Source organism: Cherax quadricarinatus, chromosome 29 (genome assembly GCF_038502225.1).
Source record: "Cherax quadricarinatus isolate ZL_2023a chromosome 29, ASM3850222v1, whole genome shotgun sequence".
NCBI classification, from domain to species: Eukaryota; Metazoa; Arthropoda; class Malacostraca; order Decapoda; family Parastacidae; genus Cherax; species Cherax quadricarinatus.
In genome coordinates, this window is record NC_091320.1 from 35044209 (window position 1) to 35069733 (window position 25525).

Consider the following 25525-nt stretch of genomic DNA (forward strand, 5'->3'; position numbering starts at 1 on the left):
TGTGTTCCCAATTATAGGGACAGTGATTGCGGGGATTCTAAGACGGGTTGTACAAAATTTTGTGGGGTTCACGTTGTGATTGGTTACAGAAGGAAGTTGTAATGTTACCTGTAAGTCAGGGTGGGTTGGGGTTGCTGGATTTGAGACGGAGGGCTAAATGTGTGTTTATTAAATGGGAAGTGTTACGTGAGGGTGTGAACACTGGACAGTTGGGAAGGATACACAACAGGCTGGGTATGTGGTATTGAGGAATGGAGTTGAGGGAATGCGAAATGGTTTTGAGGGCTGTGATGTTGGTTAGGGAACTGAGGAAGGTTCGTATAAGGTCAGGTGGAGAATGCTGCATCTGATGTTGTACCGAGTGGGGTTATAGATTTTAGACTCTATCTGACCTTAGCATTCTGAACCTGACTATAAATACTCGCGTACCTTCCACCCCAGGTAGATCTGTTTGTGAATTGAAAAAGCCCACTGTGTGGGTGAAACGTTGTCGACAAAGGATCACATTATACTGCATATGTGTTTATATTTCCATTGTGTCAGTATTTTATACCATTTATTTCCAAAGTCAGTAGCTGACAGACGGCGTTTCCCCATAAAGAGACCATCATTAGGTCAATCAGTCTTTGCTGGCAGTTCAGTGTAAGAGAACCTTAAGCACGTTTTAATAAAATCATTTCTCAACATCCTGAATCTAAATTGTCCATAAGAAACGTCCGCGAAGAACATGGAATCTTGTGGTTACTCATCAGATGACATGGATAACAAGAGGAAGAATGTAATTGTTGAGGCCGAGTGTGTGGCCAACCCACAACACCCACCTGAGGAAGACTCCCGTGAAAACATTCTTCAGAATGACACCAAACTGCCATAGGCACCCAGGTTGGTACTAGAATTTTTCAAGGGTGGATGCATGTGTTCCCAGCAGGTTTCTAGGTTTAAATTTGTTCTCTTGAAGAAGACTTTCACCAGTTGTTACTTGCCAGTTTCTGTTCTTGAGTTCCAGCAGTATTCACACTATCAGGGTGATGCTTAAAGGTGCATAGTTAATTATTTAAATATTTGCGATAAAGTGCAAAATCCATATTGGCTTAATCTGCAGTAGGGAGAAAGAGAGAAAGTGAGATTTGGTCCATTGAAAGCGATGGTAGCTTCTACTTCTTGGATCAAGAACCCTTCACTGTTTCAACGCAACTTACTTGAAGGAATAAAAATTAGCAATTTAGTGCACTTAATAATTTTATACTGAATCAAGTCTAAGCAACTGACTCCAGTAGAAAGAAAGTATCTGAATGATGTAGTCAATGACGTGTTCGTTTGGAAATGGCATGCGTGTACGGTGTACCTTCGGAAATGACATGTCTTTATATGTAAGGGCCCGAAGTGCGAGGTGCCACTCTCCTACGAGTGAAGGACTTTTGGAGGAGGTCGGCTTTGCCCACAGTGAGTGCGCATCGCACACCCACATGGGGGCTCCTGACGGAATGTGGTCTTAGAGGTCGGGCTTTGCTGCTGTGGGCGTGCAACGCCCAAACCCAGGGGTCAACCTTCGTTTTTTTAACCATCTTCAGGGATATTATGTATCTTTTCAATCCATAGCAAATAACGTTTGAGCAGAATTTTCTTACTGGAATACAGGAAGTCCTCAGTTAACGTCGTCGATAGGTTCTTGGAAACCAATTTTACCATTGGCTAATTGATATAAACAAGTGTTAAGTTGCTACTGCAGAGAAGAGCTGAGTGGGAGGGCAGTAGTGTTGCAGATGCCATGAGTGGAGTATGTCCCTCAGGGGCATCATAAATTTGTATATTTACTCTGTTATTGACTTATAAAAATCGAATAAAAGCTCCCATAAAGGAAGAAATTGATATAGTAAATCTGGGTAAGCAGCTGCGGCTTCTTTGTTGGCACTTGCAGACTCACCTGTTATTTATATGTTATGTGGTTTTAAACGTTTCTTAACAAACATTGTTGTATATATTATGGAATGTGCATTTACATAAATATTATTCCGTATATGGTTTGGAACTTCCTTGCAATTACCAGTTAAAAGGTTAAAATATATAAATCATACAGAAGTGTCTTCGTGTGTGTGTGTGTCAGCTGAGATCTGTTCAATAAATTATTAAAATTTCTGCGGATTTGTTCAGTGTCTGGCCGATTATTGTTTTGTACATATAGGAATTTTTCTCAACGTTTTCCAGTATAATGAAGTTTTTTCATCTTATGTTGTTTGTTGAATTTAAGATCTGAGTTCTAAGAATGAAAGAAGCTCCTATGTAACTATCACGCCTCTCTTCCCTCAGGTGTTTGCAACACTGGTAATGGCACTGACGCAACTAAGTGCTGGCACGTCATTGGCATTCTCAGGCATCACGCTGCCACAGCTCACTGACCCGCAGGAAAACCTCTTCCTAAACCAGTCACAAACAGCCTTCTTTGGTATGAATTCTTAGTATTATTTTCACTGGGAAACGTTTACACAATGGTCATAAAGCGCCCGTGGAATTTGAGGTAAACAATATATATATGTATATAAATGTGTGTGTGTGTATATAATGACTAAACTTGTTGTATTGGAGATTCTCTTACATTTGACCTTCCTCACCTATCATTCACGCGGCAATTGCAACTGTATCATTGCATCTGTACCTTCGCAGTCTGATCACCTTTTTCTTTTTTCTTCCTCACACTTTACTTATCACTATACTTTCATTAAAACTCAGCGATATGTATATGTCACTGTGAGCATGACCTCACTGGTAAACATAACTTTGCTTAATACTCACTTCTGCAACTGCAGACTTCCTAATGCTCGACAAAAATGTTTTAATCAAAATGTCTTATTTTGCTTCATTGACACTAAAATAAGTTGTTTTTAATTGTTTTCGTTTCTAGATGAGTTTCATTATTCGTCTTCGAGAAAACTCAAAATATACAAATATCCGCAGAAAAGCGTTGAAAAACTCTGATCAATGAAGGTGTGTCTGGTGTGGTCAACGGCGGTGGTGTGTGTGTTTGTACTTTTCTATGTGGTTGCAGGAGTTGAGTCTCAGCTCCTGACCCCGCCTCTTTGCTGTTTCGTGCGTGAAGCCTGGTCATGGATCGGGCCGAGGGGGTGTTGACCCCCGGAATACCCTCCAAGTATACTCCAGGTAACTTCCTCTTTGTAGCTACAGGAACAGAGTTACGCTCATAGTGTCCCGTCTCCAATGCTCTGCTTATTTTACAATTTTTAAAATTTCTAATGGTTGCAGCACTTACTAATTCCTCTTTCACTGCATTACACTTGTCAGCTACTCCAAGAAAATTTCTTTTCTACTTATCATTGCACTCCACTTTTTCTTCAACGGTTGCCTCTTGTTATCATTGTTGCAGGAACTAAGACATTTTCATCTGCTCTTTCAAGACATTATAAGAGGTTATTTCTTCTCTTTTCCTCCGATCAGCTAACATTTACGTCCATAAAGTTTTCAGCTTTCCATCATAATTCATATTGCTCTAATCTGGCAGCCATTTAGTAGCTTTTCTTTGAACATTTTCTAACTTACTTACGTCTTTTTTTCAGGTGTGGACGCCACACGACGTTTCTTTTTCGCCTCATATTAGTTATAAATAGCTTTCTTAACATTATATTAACATTATATTAACATTACATTAACATTATATGTTGTAGGTATGTCTTCTCTTTTCCTCCGATCAGCTAACATTTACATCCATAAAGTTTTCAACTTTCCATCTTAATTCATATTGCTCTAATCTGGCAGCCATTTAGAAGCTTTTCTTTGAACATTTTCTAACTTATCTATATCTTTTTTTCAGGTGTGGACACCACACAACGTTTCTTTTTTGCCTCATATTAGTTACAAATAACTTTCTTAACATTTCACCATCCATATATTTGAAAGCTAATTTATAGTTTCCATGAGAAACAGATTTTTACATTTCCTGGAAAAATATTCAAATAATATTTTTCTTCCTCCTGGTTAATTATTTATATAAATTAGAAGCATTACTGGGCAAGGACAGATCGTTGTGGCACCCCACTTGTGACATCTCCCCTGGAAGATATTTGTTTTCCTCTTATAACTGTTGGTATTTTCTCCCCAGCAAAAACGTCTCTTTTGTTGTGTAACACTTAACTTTTAATTTCTTCTATATTTTGCAATTTCCAAATTAGTGTCCTGTGGGTAAGTTGATATCGCACACAGTTCACATACCGAGGGTCCGTGGTTCAATCTCCGGTACGGGTGGAAAAGTTGGACATATTGCCTTACAACTGTTGTCCCTCTTCACCTAGCAATAATTAGGTAACTGGGTGTTAGTTGACTGTTGTGGGTGACATCCCATGCGGAGGTAATATGTCGTGGAAATGGTTTGATTTTAAAATGAGCTGAGATACGGTATCAGATCATAGCTTGTAAAATTGATCTGTGAACAAAAAAAAAAAGTCTAGGTAAATACTATCTGCCCTTCCATATTTTGAACAATTTCCGTAAATCTGTGTATGCATGTACGTGTGTGTATGTACTCACTTTTATGTGGTTGAAGAGGTTGTATCTCAGCTCCTGACCCCGTCTCTGCTGTTCACTGCAGTGTTCAGTGGTCAGTCGTCACGTGAGGTCACAGACCCTGAGCTGCTTGGGGATTAGCGTGGACGGTTACAAAGCATGGCTTGCTTCTACAGTGTTTTAAAAGCTGAGGTTGGAGAGTTGAAGGAGGAGGTCTTGCTTCTCCAGGAGGAGATTAGGAGGCTGAAGGTTCACCTCAATGGGCCTGGGAGAGAGTGTGAGGTGGTTGGAGATGTGGGGAATGAGGCTTCTAGCAGTGAGGTGCAGTCTGTCTCTCACTGTGAGGAGGCTGTAGGTGGGGTGGTAGCAACGGCTACCAGCAGTGAGGTGCAGCCCAGCACCTGCTACAAGTGGCGAGTTGTTCACAGTAATGGGAGGCGCATCAGAGTAAGGAAAGTTAAGAGTGCAGATCTGAAGGTAGGAAATCGCTTCTCTGTTCTCCAGGATGAATGTACTTCAGTGGCCAGTGAAGGTAAGGGTACTACTGCCCCTGCTAATGAAGGTAAGCGCATTCTTGTGGTTGGTGACTCTCAGGTAAGATATGTTGATCGTGCTTTTTGTAATAGGAATAAGAAGATGAGAGATAGAGTGTGCTTCCCTGGAGCTGGTGTTGGGGACATTGTCAACAGACTGGATAATATCATGTCAGGTAATGGGAACAAGCCCATTATCTGTCTCAGTGCTGGTGGAAATGATATTGGGAAGGGTAGGAGAGAAGAGCTGCTAGATAAGTACAGGTCAGCTATAGATTTCATTAAGTCTAAGGGAGGGATCCCAATCATATGTAGCATCTTGCCTAGAAGGGGAGTAGGAAATGAATGGTTGTCTAGGGCAATTGGTGTAAATTGCTGGCTAGACAGATACTGCAAGGAACTTGCAATCCCATTCATTGACAACTGGAACAACTTTTATGGCAAACATGATATGTATGCAAGGGATGGGGTTCATCTCTCTGGGGCAGGGGTGGTAGCACTTGCAGACTCGATTGAGAAGGCCATTGGTGAAATGCCTATGATTTTAAACTGATGGAAGATAGAGGTATGGGTGTGTGTGGGAAACAAGCAGGTTGCAACACTAGGGTTGGAAACAGTAAATGTATAAAAGGCATTCAGCATGAAGTTATAAATAAAGACAATAGAACAGGTCAGCAAACAAAGGGGGACAGCAGAGGGCAGCAAGGGACTAGCTCCCTTAAGGTTTACTATACTAATAGCAGGAGTGTTAGAAATAAGATAGATGAGCTAAGATTAATTGCAAGTGCAGGAAACATAGATATTATTGCTATAACAGAGACCTGGCTCAATCTGAAAGATAGAGAGATGCCCTCTGAATGTCACATACAAGGCTATAAATTATTCCACACTGACAGGGTCAACAGGAAAGGTGGTGGAGTAGCGATGTATGTCAGAGACAATTTAAATTGTTGTGTTAGACAAGATATTAAATTAGAAGCGTCAGCCACTGAATCTGTTTGGTTACAGCTTCTCGAGGGCCGAGAAAAACTAATTTTGGGTGTGATTTACAGGGCCCCAAATCTTGATAGGGAGTGCAGTAAACTTCTATGGGACGAAATTCGTAAGGCATCTACATACGAAAATGTTGTGCTAATGGGAGATTTCAACTATAGACAGATTGACTGGAGCAATTTGACAGGAAATTTAGAGTCGGGTGACTTTCTTGATACGATCCAGGATTGTTTTTTAAAACAGTTTGTGACAGAGCCAACTAGGGGAAATAACCTCCTTGACTTGGTTCTTGCCAGTAGGGAAACACTAATTAATAATCTTGAGGTTAATGATGAGCTTGGGGAGAGTGATCACAAATCACTCAGTTTTAACATATCATGGAATTCCCCTAATAATGGCAATCAAGTCTCCGTCCCTGACTTTCGCTTGGCTGATTTCATAGGACTGAAAAATTACTTAGGTGGGCTGAACTGGAATGACCTGACTAGGGGTCAGGTAGGTGGTGATGGTTGCCGATATGATGCTTTCCAGGGCATAGTTCTAGCTGCTCAGTCAAATTATGTTCCAAATAGGGAAATCAGATCAAACAAAAATGATCCTAAATGGATGAACAATAGATTAAAATATCTGATTGGTCAAAAGAGAGGCATATATAAGCAAATCAAAAGAGGAGAGGGGCAATTAAGAAATCGATATATTCAGTTAAAGAGAGAAATAAAAAAGGGAATTAGAAAAGCAAATAGAGATTATGAGGTTAAAGTTGCAAGAGAATCGAAGACTAACCCAAAAGGATTCTTTCAGGTATACAGAAGTAAGATCAGGGACAAGATAGGCCCACTCAAAAGTTCCTCGGGTCAGCTCACTGACAGTGATAAGGAAATGTGTAGAATTTTTAACACATACTTCCTCTCAGTTTTTACACAGGAGGATACCAGCGATATTCCAGTAATGATAAATTATGTAGAACAGGACGATAATAAACTGTGCACTATTAGGGTCACAAGTGACATGGTCCTTAGGCAAATAGATAAATTAAAACCTAACAAATCCCCAGGCCCTGATGAACTGTATGCAAGGGTTCTAAAGGAATGTAAAGAGGAGCTTAGCACACCTTTGGCTAATCTTTTCAACATATCACTACAAACTGGCATGGTGCCAGATAAGTGGAAAATGGCAAATGTGATACCTATTTTCAAAACAGGTGACAGGTCCTTAGCTTCGAACTATAGACCAATAAGCCTAACCTCCATAGTGGGAAAATTTATGGAATCAATAATTGCCGAGGCAGTTCGTAGCCACCTTGAAAAGCATAAATTAATCAACGAATCTCAGCATGGTTTTACAAAGGGGCGTTCCTGCCTTACGAATTTATTAACTTTTTTCACTAAGGTATTTGAGGAGGTAGATCATGGTAATGAATATGATATTGTGTATATGGACTTCAGTAAGGCTTTTGACAGGGTCCCACATCAGAGACTATTGAGGAAAATTAAAGCACATGGAATAGGAGGAGAAATTTTTTCCTGGATAGAGGCATGGTTGACAAATAGGCAGCAGAGAGTTTGCATAAATGGGGAGAAATCAGAGTGGGGAAGCGTCACGAGCGGTGTTCCACAGGGGTCAGTGTTGGGCCCCCTGCTGTTCACAATCTACATAAACGACATAGATGAGGGCATAAAGAGCGACATCGGCAAGTTTGCCGATGACACTAAAATAGGCCGTCGAATTCATTCTGACGAGGACATTCGAGCACTCCAGGAAGATTTGAATAGACTGATGCAGTGGTCGGAGAAGTGGCAGATGCAGTTTAATATAGACAAATGCAAAGTTCTAAATGTTGGACAGGACAATAACCATGCCACATATAAACTAAATAATGTAGATCTTAATATTACGGATTGCGAAAAAGATTTAGGAGTTCTGGTTAGCAGTAATCTGAAACCAAGACAACAGTGCATAAGTGTTCGCAATAAAGCTAATAGAATCCTTGGCTTCATATCAAGAAGCATAAATAATAGGAGTCCTCAGGTTGTTCTTCAACTCTATACATCCTTGGTTAGGCCTCATTTAGATTATGCTGCACAGTTTTGGTCACCGTATTACAGAATGGATATAAATTCTCTGGAAAATGTACAAAGGAGGATGACAAAGATGATCCCATGTATCAGAAACCTTCCCTATGAGGATAGACTAAGGGCCCTGAAACTGCACTCTCTAGAAAGACGTAGAATTAGGGGGGATATGATTGAGGTTTATAAGTGGAAGACAGGAATAAATAAAGGGGATGTAAATAGTGTGCTGAAAATATCTAGCCTAGACAGGACTCGCAGCAATGGTTTTAAGTTGGAAAAATTCAGATTCAGGAGGGATATAGGAAAGTACTGGTTTGGTAATAGAGTTGTGGATGAGTGGAACAAACTCCCAAGTACCGTTATAGAGGCCAGAACGTTGTGTAGCTTTAAAAATAGGTTGGATAAATACATGAGTAGATGTGGGTGGGTGTGAGTTGGACCTGATAGCTTGTGCTAACAGGTCGGTTGCCGTGTTCCTCCCTTAAGTCAATGTGACCTGACCTGACTAGGTTGGGTGCATTGGCTTAAGCCGGTAGGGACTTGGACCTGCCTCGCATGGGCCAGTAGGCCTTCTGCAGTGTTCCTTCGTTCTTATGTTCTTATGTTCTTATGTTCACTCTATTTTGGCTTCGAGAACCTTTTCTTATCTTTTCATAGAGCTATATATGGATCTTGCCTCTACCACTTCACTCTCCATGTCGTTTACAATTTTGGTGACAGTTACGCATAAAAAATACTCTCTAAAAGTAGGAAAGAAGGTTGGTATATATTGTACGTAATAGCTCTCTGGCTTGGAAATTCTAATGTTTTCAGAAGCTAATGTCTGTATTTTCTAAACCATGTGAGTATATTTATTTTGTTAAGTTCGATATAATGAAATGGTAATATCCTTAACCGTCGTTATTTCAGGAAGCCTGGAATACCTAGGAGCAGCTGTTGGGTGTTGTGTGAGTGGACCACTACTAGTGAAGCTTGGTCGTCGAGTGACTCTCCTGGTGACCCTGCCCATCACTGCGGCTTCATGGCTCAGCCTCGCTCTTTCTCCAACTGTCTGGCTGCTCTTAACTAGTCGCTCCATTCTGGGTATCACCGGAGGTATCATCCTTACCGCTACTTTCCTATATTCTATCGAAATTGCTCATAAAAACATTCGTGGAATTCTTTCTGGAATTATTACCTTAGCTAGAATAATGGGACTTATAATGGTGTCTATTCTAGGATTTTGCAAGCTCGACTGGCGACAAATGGGCTTCGTTTGTTGCGGAGTGTCTGTCATTCCTTTCTTTTGCCTCATCTTCCTGCCTAACTCCCCCCGTTGGCTCGTCACTCAAGGTCGTCTTAGCGAAGCTCAGAAAGCTCTTGTTTTCTTCAGAAGTAAACATTATGACTCTGAGCCAGAATTACAGGATATCACTCAACAGATTATAAATGTAGATAAGAAACTAGACAATTCATGGCAACAACTGAGGCTGCTGTTTGAACCATCAACTGCTCGCACGTTCTTGTTATTGACTGTTTTAAGTCTCTTCGCAAGTATGAATGGGAGTCATGTAATAATGTCATATTCAGTGCCCATTTTCCAGGCAGTGGACTTCACCCTTGACCCATACATCAGTGCCATCATATTTTACGGTGTGAGGATTTTTGGAAATTTAGTTTATCTTTTTGCAATTGACCGTCTGGGGCGCAAACCACTGATCATAGTTTCTTGTTCTTTGTGCTCGTTGTGTTACCTGGAGGTTACCTGGAGGTTATTCCGGGGATCAACGCCCCCGCGGCCCGGTCCACGACCAGGCCTCCCGATGGATCAGGGCCTGATCAACTAGGCTGTTACTGCTGGCCGCACGCAGTCCGACGTACGAGCCACAGCCCGGCTGATCCGGCACCGACTTTAGGTATCTGTCCAGCTCTCTCTTGAAGGCAGCCAGGGGTTTATTGGCAATTCCCCTAATGCTTGATGGGAGGCTGTTGAACAGTTTTGGGCCCCGGACACTTATGGTGTTTTCTCTTAGTGTACCAATGGCGCCCCTACTTTTTATTGGCGGCATTTTGCATCGCCTGCCCAGTCTTTTACTTTCGTAGGGAGTGATTTCTGTGTGCAGATTTGGGACCATTCCTTCCAAGATTTTCCAAGTGTAGATTATGATATATCTCTCCCTCCTGCGTTCCAACGAGTACAAGTCAAGTGCTTCCAAGCGTTCCCAGTAGTTAAGGTGCTTGACAGAACTTATACGTGCAGTAAAGGATCTCTGTACACTCTCTAGATCTGCGATTTCACCTGCTTTGTATGGAGATGTTAATGTACAGCAGTATTCCAGCCTAGAGAGAACAAGTGATTTGAAAAGGATCATCATGGGCTTGGCATCTCTCGTTTTGAAAGTTCTCATTATCCATCCTATCATTTTCTTTGCACGTGCGATCGTGGCACTGTTGTGATCCTTGAAAGTGAGATCCTCAGACATTACTACTCCCAGGTCCCTTACATTATTTTTCCGCTCTATTGTATGGCCAGAGTCAGTAGTATACTCTGTTCTAGTTATTATCTCCTCCAGTTTTCCATAACGGAGTAGTTGGAATTTGTCCTCATTGAACATCATATTGTTTACCGTTGCCCACTGGAAAACTTTGTTTATATCTTCTTGGAGGTTAACCGCGTCCTCAGCAGATGACAGCCTCATGCAGATCCTAGTATCATCCGCAAAGGATGATACGGTGCTGTGGTGTATATCTCTGTTTATGTCTGATATGAGGATAAGGAATAAGATGGGGGCGAGTACTGTGCCTTGTGGAACAGAGCTCTTCACTATGGCAGCCTCCGATTTAACTCTGTTGACCACTACTCTTTGTGTTCGATTTGTTAGGAAGTTGAAGATCCATCTCCCCACTTTCCCAGTTATTCCTTTAGCACGTATTTTATGGGCTATTACGCCATGATCGCATTTGTCAAATGCTTTTGCAAAGTCTGTGTATATTACATCTGCATTCTGATTTTCTTCCAGTGCATCCAAGGCCATGTCATAGTGATCCAGTAGTTGTGAGAGGCAGGAGCGACCTGCCCTGAACCCATGTTGCCCTGGATTGTGCAGATTTTGGGAATCCAGGTGATTTGCAATCCTGCTTCTTAGCACTCTTTCAAAGATTTTTATGATGTGGGATGTCAGAGCTATTGGTCTATAGTTCTTAGCTAATGCTTTGCTGCCACCTTTAAGGAGTGGGGCTATATCCGTTGTTTTAAGTGACTGTGGAATTTCACCCATGTCCAAGCTCCTCCTCCATAGTGTACTTAGGGCACGCGAGAGGGGTTTCTTGCAGTTCTTAATGAAAACAGAGTTCCACGAGTCTGGGCCCGGGGCTGAGTGCATAGGCATGTTGTCAATGGCTTTTTCGAAATCTATCGGAGTTAGGGTAATGTCGGAAATCTGGCATACATTTATGGAGTTTTGAGGCTCATTCATGAAGAAATCATTTGGGTCGTTGATCCTCAGACCGATTAATGGTTCACTAAACACAGAGTCGTACTGGGATTTCAATATTTCACTCATTTCCTTGTTGTCGTCTGTGTCAGTCCCATCCTGTCTGAGTAAGGGCCCGATACTAGATGTGGTATTTGCCTTGTTTTTGGCATATGAAAAGAAATATTTTGAATTTCTTTCAATTTCACTAATAGCTTTAAGCTCCTCCTGCCTCTCCTGGTTCCTGTAAGAGTCATTTAGCTTAAGTTCGATAGTTTCCACTTCCCTGGTCAGTGCCTCCCTTCGTGTATCAGATATTCTAGCACTCCTGAGGAGCTCAGTGACTCTTCGTCGTCTTCTGTAGAGGGAGCGTCTTTTTCTCTCCAGTTTACTCCTGCTCTTCTTCTTTCTTAGGGGAATATGCCTAGAACATGCTTCGGCTACCAGGCAGTTGATCCTTTCAAGGCACTGGTTTGGGTCCATGTCATTTAAGACATCTTCCCAACATGTTTCGTTTAGGACATGGTTTACCTGGTCCCAGTTGATGTTCTTGTTGTTGAAATTGTATTTTGTGAAGACACCTTCACAGGTACATGCATTCTGTTGTTCAGGACCCCTATGCATGTATGTCTGGACTTCAATTAGATTGTGATCGGAATTAGTTGTTTTTGATATTCTTATGTCTCTTATCAGGTCCTCATTATTTGTGAAGATAAGGTCAAGTGTGTTTTCTAGTCTTGTTGGCTCCACTATCTGCTGGCTTAAGGTGTGTTTTTCGCAGAGACTTAGTAGCTCATGTGTGTGTGACCTTTCATCTGCGCTACCTCCGGGGATTGTTTCAGCTATAACATTATTTGCTACATTCTTCCATTTTGTATGCCTTAGGCTGAAATCACCAAGCAGTAAGATGTTTGGGGATGGAGCTGGAAGGTTTTCCAAACAGTAATCGATTTTCAGTAGCTGTTCCTTGAACTGTTGGGAGGTTGCATCTGGTGGCTTGTATACAACCACAATGACTAGGTTTTGGTTCTCGATCTTTACTGATAGAACTTCAACTACCTCATTTGTGGTGTTCAGCAACTCCGTGCAGATAAGGGACTCTTTGACATACAGGCCAACCCCCCCTTGTTGCCTGTTTTTTCTGTCGCTTCTAAAAAGGTTGTAACCACTTATCCATATTTCACTGTCAAAGTGATGTTTTGTGTGAGTCTCTGTGAAGGCTGCAAACATTGCATTAGACTCCACTAGAAGTCCACTGATAAAAGGTATTTTGTTGTTGGTGGATGGCTTAAGGCCCTGTATATTAACAAATATGAACGAGGTTGTATTCTGTGTTTGTTGGGGGGATTTTGTTATTTGCATCAGTAGTTATAATAATTCTGGAGGGCCATGGGTGGCCACTGGCTGCGCCTCCAGTCCAACAAGGCTCCAAGGTGGTGGACTATTTTTGTTATTTCCTTCCATTTTCTTTTTTCGTTTCCTGCCACTAAAAAATCACCTGGAGTTGGGTTGTCGTAGCTACTATTGTTTGTCTTGTGGGGTCTGTGCCTCCTGGTCCCTTTTAGATGGTATGCAGGGCATTCGATGTTGTAACACTGCTTCTGGAGGACCGAGGAGTGGCACATTTTTGGGTGAAAGAAAGTACAGGAAGAAGAACAACACACTCCTTTAGACAGGAGGTCGCTACATTTTTTGGGATGGTCAAAGTGGCATGTCCCATTTTTTTCCCCTGTTATTCCATGCTTACAGATGCCCCAAGCATAATATTTGCACAAATTCACCTTTGGTTGAGAATTGTTGGGAGGTGTGTTGTCAATTTCTGCAGGTTCTGGGACTGCACTATAATCCTCAGTATCCAAGCCAGGGCCACCCCGTCCTGGATTCCATCTACTTTCCCCAGTAGAGGAAGGAGGAGACTCCTCTCCAACATCTGTACTGTGGGCCACGGTCTTGTGCAATGATGGTTGTATATTTACTGTTTTTGTGGTGGTTTGGGTAGTGTCCCTAGGAGAGTCTGGGCTGGCAGTAGGGCTGGGGGCTGGGTCTGGGTCAGCACTGGGGCTGGGGGGTGGGGCTGGGTCTGGGCCAGCACCAGCACTGAGGGTATTGGTGCTATGCCTGGGGGAGCCTGGGCCAGCACCATCACTGTGGGTATTAGTGCTATGACTGGGGGATGGGTCTGGCTTAGCACCATGTGGGTGACTAGGTAGTTTCGAGTCATCTGTTGTGGTATGGACATTCTGCATTTTTTGATACACTATCTCTTTCTCCCATGTTTTATATATTTTTGGTAGACTATCCAAGAGGTCATCCTTGTTTTCTTGATTATTTTTATCATTTATTACTCTCCTTAGTACCTTTCTGATACCTGCCCAAAGTTCTCCATCTTTATTGCACAACCAGAAGCACCTTGCTAGTTCGAGGTCATTTTTTGAGGCTGTATTTAGTCTAGTACAAGAGATATGGTATTTGGAAGAGCATAGGTTGCATGTGATTCTGGAATTCCTTCCAAGGATTTTTTTACATGTCCCACAGATATGCTGTGCTGACATCCTGTCTGTATCCTACTACACTGTATGCCACGGAAGAAAACTGATTTCCACTTTACCTTTCTCTTGCTGGTGCCAGTAATATGCAAGATGTATTTATACAAACCAAGTTTGCAGTATGTGGGTGGTGGTGTAGGGTGGGTGTAGGGTGGGTGGTGGGTGTAGGGTGGGTGGTGGTGCAGGGTGGGTGGTGGTGCAGGGTGGGTGGTGGGTGTAGGGTGGGTGGTGGTGTAGGGTGGGTGTAGGGTGGGTGGTGGGTGTAGGGTGGGTGGTGGTGTAGGGTGGGTGGTGGGTGCAGGGTGGGTGGTGGTGTAGGGTGGGTGCAGGGTGGGTTTGAGCCAGACTTGCCCACACTCCACACTTCACTTAGGCCTACGCTAACTTCCCCCTACACTTCTAAGGAAAAGATTATTCCCTGTTTAGTAGAGGTAACGGTCGTATGCTCAATTTATGTATGCTGTGATTCCCTGCACCTCAATGCTACCATCACTCGTTTCATATCTTATGACTATAGTAGTTACTTATCCGTTATTAACACTTCACTGGACCTCTGGCAATAGTTCGCTAGTGCCAGTCGCTTGTAAGATATTCCCCTTTCTACACTGTATATTGTAGAGGTAACGGTTGTATGCTCAATTTATGTATGCTGTGATTTCCTGCACCTCAATTCTACCATCACTCGTTTCATATCTTATGACTATAGTAGTTACTTATCCGTTATTAACACTTCACTGGACCTCTGGCAATAGTTCGCTAGTGCCAGTCGCTTGTAAGATATTCCCCTTTCTACACTATATATTGTACGCTATACTTGGGGATAATTTAGATTACTCTTATCTACAATTTAGTTCACTATGCCACTGCACATATATATCCTTGTCACTCACTATATTACTTATAGATAGATAGATCGGTATTCGTTTATTTCCACTTGTGTCGACACCCGGCAATAATTCACTAGTGCTGGTCAGGTCTATTTCCCACGGTAACCGTTTCTCCACCGGCACTCTCCATGTGACACTATAATCCATATTTTCCTATTTAGCATTCACTGATATTCCTTTTTTGTTTGTTCAAAGGAGTATATGCACTTTATGGTTGCACACGCTTATTTTCCGCATTCTGTTCCCTCCACTGCCATCAAGACACGCAGTTTTTTGACGGAGCACAAACGCGCGCGACTGTCCCCTTCACAAACAACCCTCGGGCAACAACTTATGGTCTATACTTTTACATGCATAAGACAGGATATGTTAGTGATATGGGATGGATACCTCTTACAGCAACAATGATATTTATCTTCTTTATCGGCATTGGCCAACCTGCTATATTAATATTGAATGGCGAACTTCTGCCTTTAACATGCCGATCTATTGGAAATTCGGCGTTGTCCTTAACATTAACGTGGAAGAGATCGCGGGAAATCACATTAACAACTGGCACCATACAACAAGACTCTGAAAGTAACACCAAATTGCCATAGCCTCCCACTGTGTATACACATGAACATATGGGATGACTTATGCAATCGTCTGGAGTTTTATGACTCTCTGATCGCGGGTTCTAACCCCGCCCGTGGTATGGCTTGTTTACATATGTGATGGTTACTATATTATATACCAGTTTGGAGTCTTCTGCTATTAATTATTTATAAATAAATTTCTTTTGTTCGTTATCATAATATTAAGTCAACTGTTTTCGTATTATATCTGACGTAATATAACATTTAAAAAAAAATAAAGGGTAATTTGAGAATTAATAATTATTATCCTTCACGTGTTTAAAAGAATTAGTTTTTAAGTGTCTAGATAAGTTCAAATGGTTTTCAAACATAGGTAAAATTGTTGTCATTGATGTTTTGTTATAGAATATTAGAGAAAATAAAGTGAGACAGAAAAAATTAACAATCATAACACTAACGAGGCTAGTGTGCCCGAGCACATTAGCTCCGTTAGTGTGCTGGGAACCCACCAAGTGGACTGGTATGAGGGACAACAAGGAACAGTTGGTCCTGCCAGGAGGAAGACTGCCAATACTCAACGCTGAAGACCAGTCAAGACGACAGTCAGATACCTTTATAATTAGACCAAGCGCTAAACCCATGTGGACTCTTCCTCGAGAGGATTGGTACAGGCTCGATACTCACTTCCGTACTCGCGAGTTAGGCAGGCTACTCATGGATGACAGGTATACAGGAAGCAGCAAGACTGTAGAGTGTGACCCCCCCACAGGCGAGGTTCCTTGCTGCCCGTGAGGGGCTCTTGATCCACTGAATTAAATCTGACCTTCCCTTGCTTGGACTGAACCTGGTTTGCCTACCATTCCCCCAAAAGCTGTATAACCTCTTCCAGTTTAGAGCTCCCCAGAGAAAGTAATAATAATAGTAATAATAATAATAATGACAATAATGATAATAATAATAATAATAATAATAATAATCATAATAATAATAATAATAATAATAATAATAATAATAATAATAATAATAATAATAATAATAATAATAATAATCTTCTGGAACCAAAGCAGTGGAAAACTGAGAAGAATAAAATAATCAAGTATCGCTACCAGGACTACTTAGTAAGATATTAATTAATCATTATCTAATAAAACAAGTCGAATAAAGTCTGATTTAGGATGAACACTGGTCAATGTTCGACACCCACAGGAGTCATAATTTTTCATGTTTATAACTCTGATGGGTTGTCGCAGACGCACTGAATGAACTAGAAGTGTACCGTCACAATGAATATTTTCTCTGGGATGGTCATCCTATGCGCCATCACATCATCTTGTTATTGTGTACGTGACGGTGAGTCTCCACGCGCTTCCGTCAGAATCAGTTACAGTGTTGGTCCCTCCTGAAGGAGAGGCCTCAGCAGCCAGCAATATTAAGACTACTACCTGCTATAATACCAGTGTGAATCTAAAAGTTTTATGTAGAAGCGTTCCTACAGTTCTCTCTGTAGGAAATACTGTACCAGTTCTTAACGTATTGGCAGAAAATAACTATGTGGCGGACCGCGTTTCGTCGTAAATGCAACACATCAAGTCCATCCAATAATCTTCACCAGCAATTCTAAATCTATTTCTCAGTGCAGTAGAATATGAAACACGTATAATATAATCCATCGTCAACAGTTCGAAAGTTCTACGTAACAAGGTAATTTTTTATGGAGCTCTCATACAGAAATACTGCAGGTGTTTTCTCACCTCAAGGAATTTCAAGCATCACCTTCATTTTGAGTGATACATTGGCAACAAACTTGTCAATAGTTAAAGATTGAGCTTGCTAACATAATAAAGAGGCCTCTCACAGGTCATATATTTCAGATTTAATTATCTGCAAATGATTTAATGCCACACATATCTGCTATACCGTTTTCAATTTTCGACACCTGCATTTCGAGTTCCATAACATTTTTATTTTTACATCAATATAACAAAAAACATAAAACTTAAACAAGATAATGTACGACGTAAAAGAAGGAACTTTTAATTCAGCACAATCTACAAATAAAAATATGCCCGCGAAGAACATGGAATCTCGTAATTACTCCTCAGATGACATGGATAACAACAAGAAGAATGTAGATGTTGAGGCCGAGTGTGTGGCCACCCCACAACGCCCAGCTGAGGGAGACTCACGCCAAAACATTCTTCAGAATGGCACCAAGCCTGCCATAGGCACCCAGGTTGGTACTAGAATCTTTCAAGGGTAGATGGATGTGTTCCCTGCAAGTTTCTTACTCACTTTAACCCACGAAATCGTAATGACACGATTGCAAACACCCCATAACACGGGTGGGGATAGAACCCGCGATTAGAGAGTCATAAAACTCCACACCGACGCGTTATCCATTGGGTCAGCTGGTTACAATAAGATTCATCCACCTAGGTATATTTATACACCATAGGAAGGTTAGCATAGTCACCAATGTGACAACAAAAGCAAGTTTTTACAGACAAATCTCTCATGATGACGGCTGTATAAATATACCTAGTTGGATGAATCTTATTTTAGCCAGCTGGCCCAATGGCTAATGTGTCGGTCTGGAGTTTTATGACTCTCTGATCGCGGGTTCTATCCCCGCCCGTGGTATGGTTTGTTTATTCACTTTAAACATGACTTCTTCAAGGTGACTATCACCAATCTTGGTTTACCAGCTTCTCTTCTTGAGTTCCAGCAGTATTCACTGAACTACAATGAAGCTTTGAGGTATATAGCTAGTTATTATATTAATGAGGAGGTACTAATCCACAGTGGGTTACACAGAAAAAGAGAATGGGAAGTAATCATGCTCAATGTTGGCGCAAAAGGTTGCAAGAAGCTGAAGCTCTTATATTCTTCCTCAACTCCCCAAAGCTTCACTCTTCCCCCCACAAAAAAAAAATAATGAAAACTCAGCTTCAGTACAAGCTCCCAACCCTGGTCTTCCCTTCCAACCAAATTAGTACCTCTAAGCTCCTACATAGACAGTCTCAAGCCACCCTTGATTACGTTTGATCTAAGGATGTTAAAAGTGGCTTTAAATTCGTGTATTATTTATCTTTACCTGGCATGAAGTCACCCGCACTGAAGTGAGAGTGACAGCAGCATGATCAAGAATGATACTAAGCAATTTAGCGATATTACTAACTGATATTAAATCAAGTCTGACCAGTGAGTCATCTTCAGTAGGAGGAAAGTGTTTGTGTGATGCGGTCAGTAAAGACTCCTGTCTAAATGGCAAGCCTGTACTGTGCCCTTTTTGGAAAGTCTTGTTTTCGTGTTGTGCTGGTTTTGGAAATGTGTTTTTGAGGCATGAGGCTCAGGACCTCCCCACCTGGTTTAGGAAAACTATATGAAACTGAGGAAAAGTTAGGCTACCCTTAGGTGATATCTTGACACCATTTTGTTTTGTTTGTCAACGACTCACTCCTGACTTAATAAAGCTCAACTCTGAGGCAGTCCAAGCAAGAGCTCTTTTCTCAGTGGTTTATTATTTATGATATTGAACGATCTCTCAAGCCAGTTAACATAAGTATCCAAAAAAAAGTAAATAATCTTCTTTTTCTTCTGTTTCATTGGTGGAGATAAAGGTACTCGTGACTCGGTTGGTAGGGTCCTCAGTTCGCACACTGAGAGATTGGGGATCGCTTCCCGGTACTGTTGAAACGCTGCGCATGTTTCCTTGTACCTACTGTCTGAATAATGAATAAATTAAGATGCTATGTCACACCTGGGATTGTCCCTGTGCTGGGATCACTTGGGATTGACCCTGTGCTGGGATCACCTGGGATTGACCCTGTGGTGGGATCACCTGGGAGTAACCCTGTGCTGGGATCACCTGGGTTTGACCCTGTGCTGGGATCACTTGGGACTGACCCTGTGCTGGGATCACCTGGGATTAACCCTGTGCTGGGATCACCTGGGTTTGACCCTGTGCTGGGATCACCTGGGATTGACCCTGTGCTGGGATCACCTGGGATTGACCCTGTGCTGGGATCACCTGGGACTGACCCTGTGGTGGGATCACCTGGGATTGACCCTGTGCTGGGATCACCTGGGACTGACCCTGTGCTGGGATCACCTGGGATTGACCCTGTGCTGGGATCACCTGGGACTGACCCTGTGCTGGGATCACCTGGGATTGACCCTGTGCTGGGATCACCTGGGACTGACCCTGTGCTGGGATCACCTTGGACTGACCCTGTGGTGGGATCACCTGGGATTGACCCTGTGCTGGGATCACCTGGGATTGACCCTGTGCTGGGATCACCTGGGACTGACCCTGTGCTGGGATCACCTGGGACTGACCCTGTGCTGGGATCACCTGGGACTGACCTTGTGCTGGGATCACCTGGGATTAACCCTGTGCTGGGATCACCTGGGATTAACCCTGTGCTGGGATAACCTGGGATTGACCCTGTGCTGGGATCACCTGGGACTAACCCTGTGCTGGGATCACCTGGGATTAACCCTGTGCTGGGATCACCTGGGATTAACCCTGTGCTGGGATCACCTGGGATTGACCCTGTGCTGGGATCACCTGGGATTAACCCTGTGCTGGGATCACCTGGGATTGACCCTGTGCTGGGATCCCCTGGGATTGACCCTGTGCTGGGATCACCTGGGACTGACCCTGTGCTGGGATCACCTGGGACTGACCCTGTGCTGGGATCATCTGGGATTAACTCTGTGCTGGGATCACCTGGGATTAACCCTGTGCTGGGATCACCTGGGATTGACCCTGTGCTGGGATCACCTGGGATTGACCCTGTGCTGGGATCACCTGGGATTGACCCTGTGCTGGGATCACCTGGGACTGACTCTGTGCTGGGGTCACCTGGGATTGACCCTGTGCTGGGATCACCTGGGATTAACCCTGTGCTGGGATCACCTGAGATTGACCCTGTGCTGGGATCACCTGGGATTGACCCAGTGCTGGGATCACCTGAGATTGACCCTGTGCTGGGATCACCTGGGATTGACCCTGTGCTGGGATCACCTGGGATTGACCCTGTGCTGGGATCACCTGGGATTAACCCTGTGCTGGGATCACCTGGGATTGACCCTGTGCTGGGATCACCTGAGATTGACCCTGTGCTGGGATCACCTGAGATTGACCCTGTGCTGGGATCACCTGAGATTGACCCTGTGCTGGGATCACCTGGGATTAACCCTGTGCTGGGATCACCTGGGACTAACCCTCTGCTGGGATCACCTGGGACTGACCCTGTGCTGGGATCACCTGGGACTAACCCTCTGCTGGGATCACCTGGGACTGACCCTGTGCTGGGATCACCTGGGATTAACCCTGTGCTGGGATCACCTGGGATTGACTCTGTGCTGGGATCACCTGGGACTGACCCTGTACTGGGATCACCTGGGACTGACCCTGTGCTGGGATCACCTGGGACTGACCCTGTGCTGGGATCACCTGGGACTAACCCTCTGCTGGGATCACCTGGGACTGACCCTGTGCTGGGATCACCTGGGACTAACCCTCTGCTGGGATCACCTGGGACTGACCCTGTGCTGGGATCACCTGGGATTAACCCTGTGCTGGGATCACCTGGGATTGACTCTGTGCTGGGATCACCTGGGACTGACCCTGTACTGGGATCACCTGGGACTGACCCTGTGCTGGGATCACCTGGGACTGACCCTGTGCTGGGATCACCTGGGACTAACCCTCTGCTGGGATCACCTGGGACTGACCCTGTGCTGGGATCACCTGGGACTGACCCTGTGCTGGGATCACCTGGGACTAACCCTCTGCTGGGATCACCTGGGACTGACCCTGTGCTGGGATCACCTGGGACTGACCCTGTGCTGGGATCACCTGGGACTGACCCTGTGCTGGGATCACCTGGGCTATTTTGTTATTATTGAATCTAAAAGGAAGCGGAGAGCAGCTTAAATTCCCTGGCTCAAGAGCCCTTCAACTGCATTTAGACATTAAGGAGAGAAGAAACAAGACGCACAGATATTCTCCCTCCCACAGGTCTTGTTAACTGTTAACAACGAAACGTGATGCAACCATTGTTGACTTGATGAATTCGTGCTTGTACTTGTTGTTTTATATACAGTGGAACAATATGTATGTACGTATATTTTATTCTGTATAGTGTAGAGCTACCTTCAACACTGATATTATCTTATGAGAACGTAACTTCAACCTTAGAATCAGTACACAGTACTTAGAATAAACCGAAGCTTAAATATAACTATCACTAGCTTGCTTCCCTTCCAACAGGTGTTTGCGACACTGGTAATGGCACTCCTGCAAGTAAGTGCTGGTACTGCACTGGCCTTCTCGGGCATCACGCTGCCACAGCTCACTGACCCGCAGACAAACGACCTCTTCCTAAACCAGACACAAACAGCCTTTTTTGGTATGGATTACTAGTATTATTTTAATGCAAAGTGGTGAATCCATAAGGGTCATACAGCACCTGTGAAATGGGAGGTAATCAAATTTAATCCAAGAAAAGAGAGGACAGCTGTAATTCCTCGGAGCATGGATCTTTCACCAGCGTCAAGGTATCCTCTTAAAGGGTTCATGACTGGAATGTTAGTAATGCCATGGGACAATGTAACACACACACACACACACACACACGCACACACACACACACACACACACACACAAACACACACACACACACACACACACACACACACACACACACACACACACACACACACACACACACACACACACACACACACACACACACACACACACACAACCAAGGGAAGGGAAAGACTCAGAGGTGTCCCTGTTCGCAGATGATGTGAAGTTAGTAAGGAGAATTAAATCAGATGAGGATCAGGCAGGCCTTCAAAGAAACCTGGACAGACTGGACACCTGGTCCAGCAACTGGCTTCTCGAATTCAACCCTGCAAAATGCAAAGTCATGAAGATTGGGGAATGACAAAGAAGACCACAGACAGAGTACAGGCTAGGTAGCCAATGACTGCAAACCTCACTCAAGGAGAAAGATTTTGGCGTGAGTATAACACCGAGCATGTCTCCGGAAGCACACATCAACCAGATAACTGCTGCAGCATATGGGCGCCTGGCAAATTTGAGATTAGCATTCAGATACCCAAGTAAGGAATCTTTCAAGACACTGTACACCGTGTACGTCAGGCCCATACTGGAGTATGCAGCACCAGTTTGGTACCCGCACCGGTTCAAGCACATTAAGAAATTAGAGAAAGTGCAAAGGTTTGCGACAAGGTTAGTTCCAGAGCTAAGAGGATTGTCCTACGAAGAAAGGCCAAAGGAAATCGGCCTGACGACACTGGAGAACAGGAGGGTTAGGGGAGACATAATAACGACATACAAAATACTTCGCGGAATAGAAAAAACGGACGGAGACAAGATGTTCCAGAGAGGGGACACACAAAGGGTTGTAGATGAATGGTTCAAAGAACCGACACGTTGTTAATATAGACACATGGGCAACACTTGGGTATCTTTATTGAGGAAACGTTTCGCCACACAGTGGCTTCATCAGTTCATACAAAGGATAAACTTGAAGAACAGGAGAAGAATGAGGTAATCAGTCCCTCAACCTTGAGTCGATGTGGTCAGTCCATCAATCCTTTTTCGAACTGTAAAATCTATTTCCGGAAATTTTAAAAGATTTGTCAATTAATATTTTTGGATATTTTAGATTATATGCTATTTCGTAAATCTTAAATATTTTTTCGTCTGTGAACTCTGGGCTGCAAATGCGCAGAGATCTACAAAATATGGAGAATACATAACATTTAAATCTGTCATGATGTGAAGAATAATAGTGTTACTTTTCTGAATATTTAGGATATATATTTTTGGTTCCCCTTAATAATTAAAACAAATAAAAAGAAAAAAAAAGGCAATGACTTATTTCGTTCAAATTGAACAGTGAACTTTATGGATGTTACCATAAACCATAAATGGTTTATATCTACATTCTTGGGCATTATGCACAGAACGGAACATAGTTCATATACCTGAAATTATATAGTAATAGTCCTGAAACTCTTCATTGCAGGAAGCCTGGGACACCTGGGAGGAACTGTTGGGTGTTGTGTGAGTGGACCACTACTAGTGAAGCTTGGTCGTCGAGTGACTCTCCTGGTGACCCTGCCCATCACTGTGGCTTCATGGCTCAGTCTCGCTCTTTCTCCAACTGTCTGGCTGCTCTTAACTAGTCGCACCATTCTGGGTATCACCGTTGGCATTACGATTTCCACTACATATCTATATACCCTCGAAATCGCTTATAAGGACGTACGTGGAACTCTTTCTGGAATCATTAGCTTAGCTAGGATAGCGGGATTTCTATTTGTGTCTTCTCTAGGAGTTTCTAAGCTCGACTGGCGACAAATGGGCTTCGTTTGTTGCGGAGTGTCTGCACTTCCTTTCTTTAGCCTCATCTTCCTGCCTAACTCTCCTCGTTGGCTCGTCACTCAAGGTCGTCTTAGCGAAGCTCAGAAAGCTCTTGTTTTTTTCAGAGGCAAACATTATGACTCGGAGCCAGAATTGCAGGATATGACTCAACATATTAGTAATGTTGATAGGAAAACAGACAATTTATGGCAACAAGTGCGGCTGCTGTTTGAACCAACAACTGCTCACATGGTCTTGTTATTGACCGTTTTAACTTTCTTGGTAACTATGAATGGGTCTTTCGCTATAACGTCATATTTAGTGCCCATTTTCCAGGCAGCGGAGGTTAGCCTTGATCCATACACCAGCGCCATAATTTTCAGTATCGTTAGGATTTTTGGAACTTTAGTTCATCTCTGTGTAATTGACCGTCTGGGACGCAAACCATTGATCACAATTTCTTATTTTTTGTGCTCGCTGTGTATGGCTGCTTATGGTGTATATTTATACATGCATAAGACAGGAAATGCTAGTGGCATGGGGTGGATACCTCTGACAACAGCAATGATATTTAACTTCTTTATTGGCATTGGCCAGCCTGCTTTTTCAGTAATGAATGGAGAGCTTCTGCCAACATCGTGTCGATCTATTGGCACTTCAGCGTTATCGTTGTCACTCAATGTCGGAGCATTTATAGCATCATATACTTATCCAATGACAGTAGAAGCACTTGGTGAACATGGCACTTTCTGGCTCTTCAGTGGCGCTAATGCAACAATAACCTTTGTCAGCGTTGTTGCTCTTCCAGAGACTCGCGGACGCTCACTGGAAGAGATCACAGGAAACCAGCTAAACAATCGTGAGCAAACCATAGAACTCTGAAAGTACCCGAAACACTGCTGTACCCTTCCACTAGGACTAAATAAGAACATCTTGGATGGTCGCAATGAAATGTACCAGCTTGGATTCTTTTGTTATTCATTTGTAAAGGAAACTCTTCCTGAAATTTATTGTATCATTAAATAAATTGTTTACCCATAGAACCTCATGTTATCGAAGATGTTCAAAATAAAATATAAGAAAAAGAAGAATTCGAGAATTACTAAACATTTTCTTTCACATTCGAAAAAAATCCTAATGTTTCAGTACATATAAATATATCTTCTCCATGGGGAAGCATAACAGAATTCTTCCTCCGTAAGCCGTGCGTGTCATAAAGGACGACTAAAATGCCGGGAACAAGGGGCTAGTAACCCCTTCTCCTGTATATATTACTTTGTTATTTTGCATTAAGTCACTAAATTTAGGTCACCCTGTGTCGGTGGTATACGGCCGGTTTGTTAATAATAATAATAATAATAATAATAATAATAATAATATTATATATATATACATATATATATATATATATATATATATATATATATATATATATATATATATATATATATATATATATATATATATATATATATATATATATATATATATATATATATATATATAAGGAATTCGCAAGAGCAGGCGAAATATACACAAACA

The 25525-nt window shown here is 42.8% G+C and overlaps 2 protein-coding genes across 2 annotated transcripts; both read left to right on the forward strand.

The window, feature by feature from the left end:
* Positions 1-1304: 1304 nt before the first annotated feature.
* Positions 1305-15594, forward strand: LOC138853408 (facilitated trehalose transporter Tret1-like). The gene is made up of 4 exons (XM_070089808.1): positions 1305-1443; positions 2249-2443; positions 9020-9787; positions 15359-15594. The coding sequence occupies exons 1-4, from the start codon at positions 1305-1307 to the stop codon at positions 15592-15594; spliced, it is 1338 nt and encodes a 445-aa protein (XP_069945909.1).
* A 1355-nt stretch (positions 15595-16949) lies between these two features.
* LOC128690587 (facilitated trehalose transporter Tret1-2 homolog) lies at positions 16950-25074 on the forward strand. The gene is made up of 3 exons (XM_053779302.2): positions 16950-17806; positions 21854-21992; positions 23646-25074. The coding sequence occupies exons 1-3, from the start codon at positions 17582-17584 to the stop codon at positions 24863-24865; spliced, it is 1584 nt and encodes a 527-aa protein (XP_053635277.2). The 5' UTR covers positions 16950-17581; the 3' UTR covers positions 24866-25074.
* Positions 25075-25525: the final 451 nt, after the last annotated feature.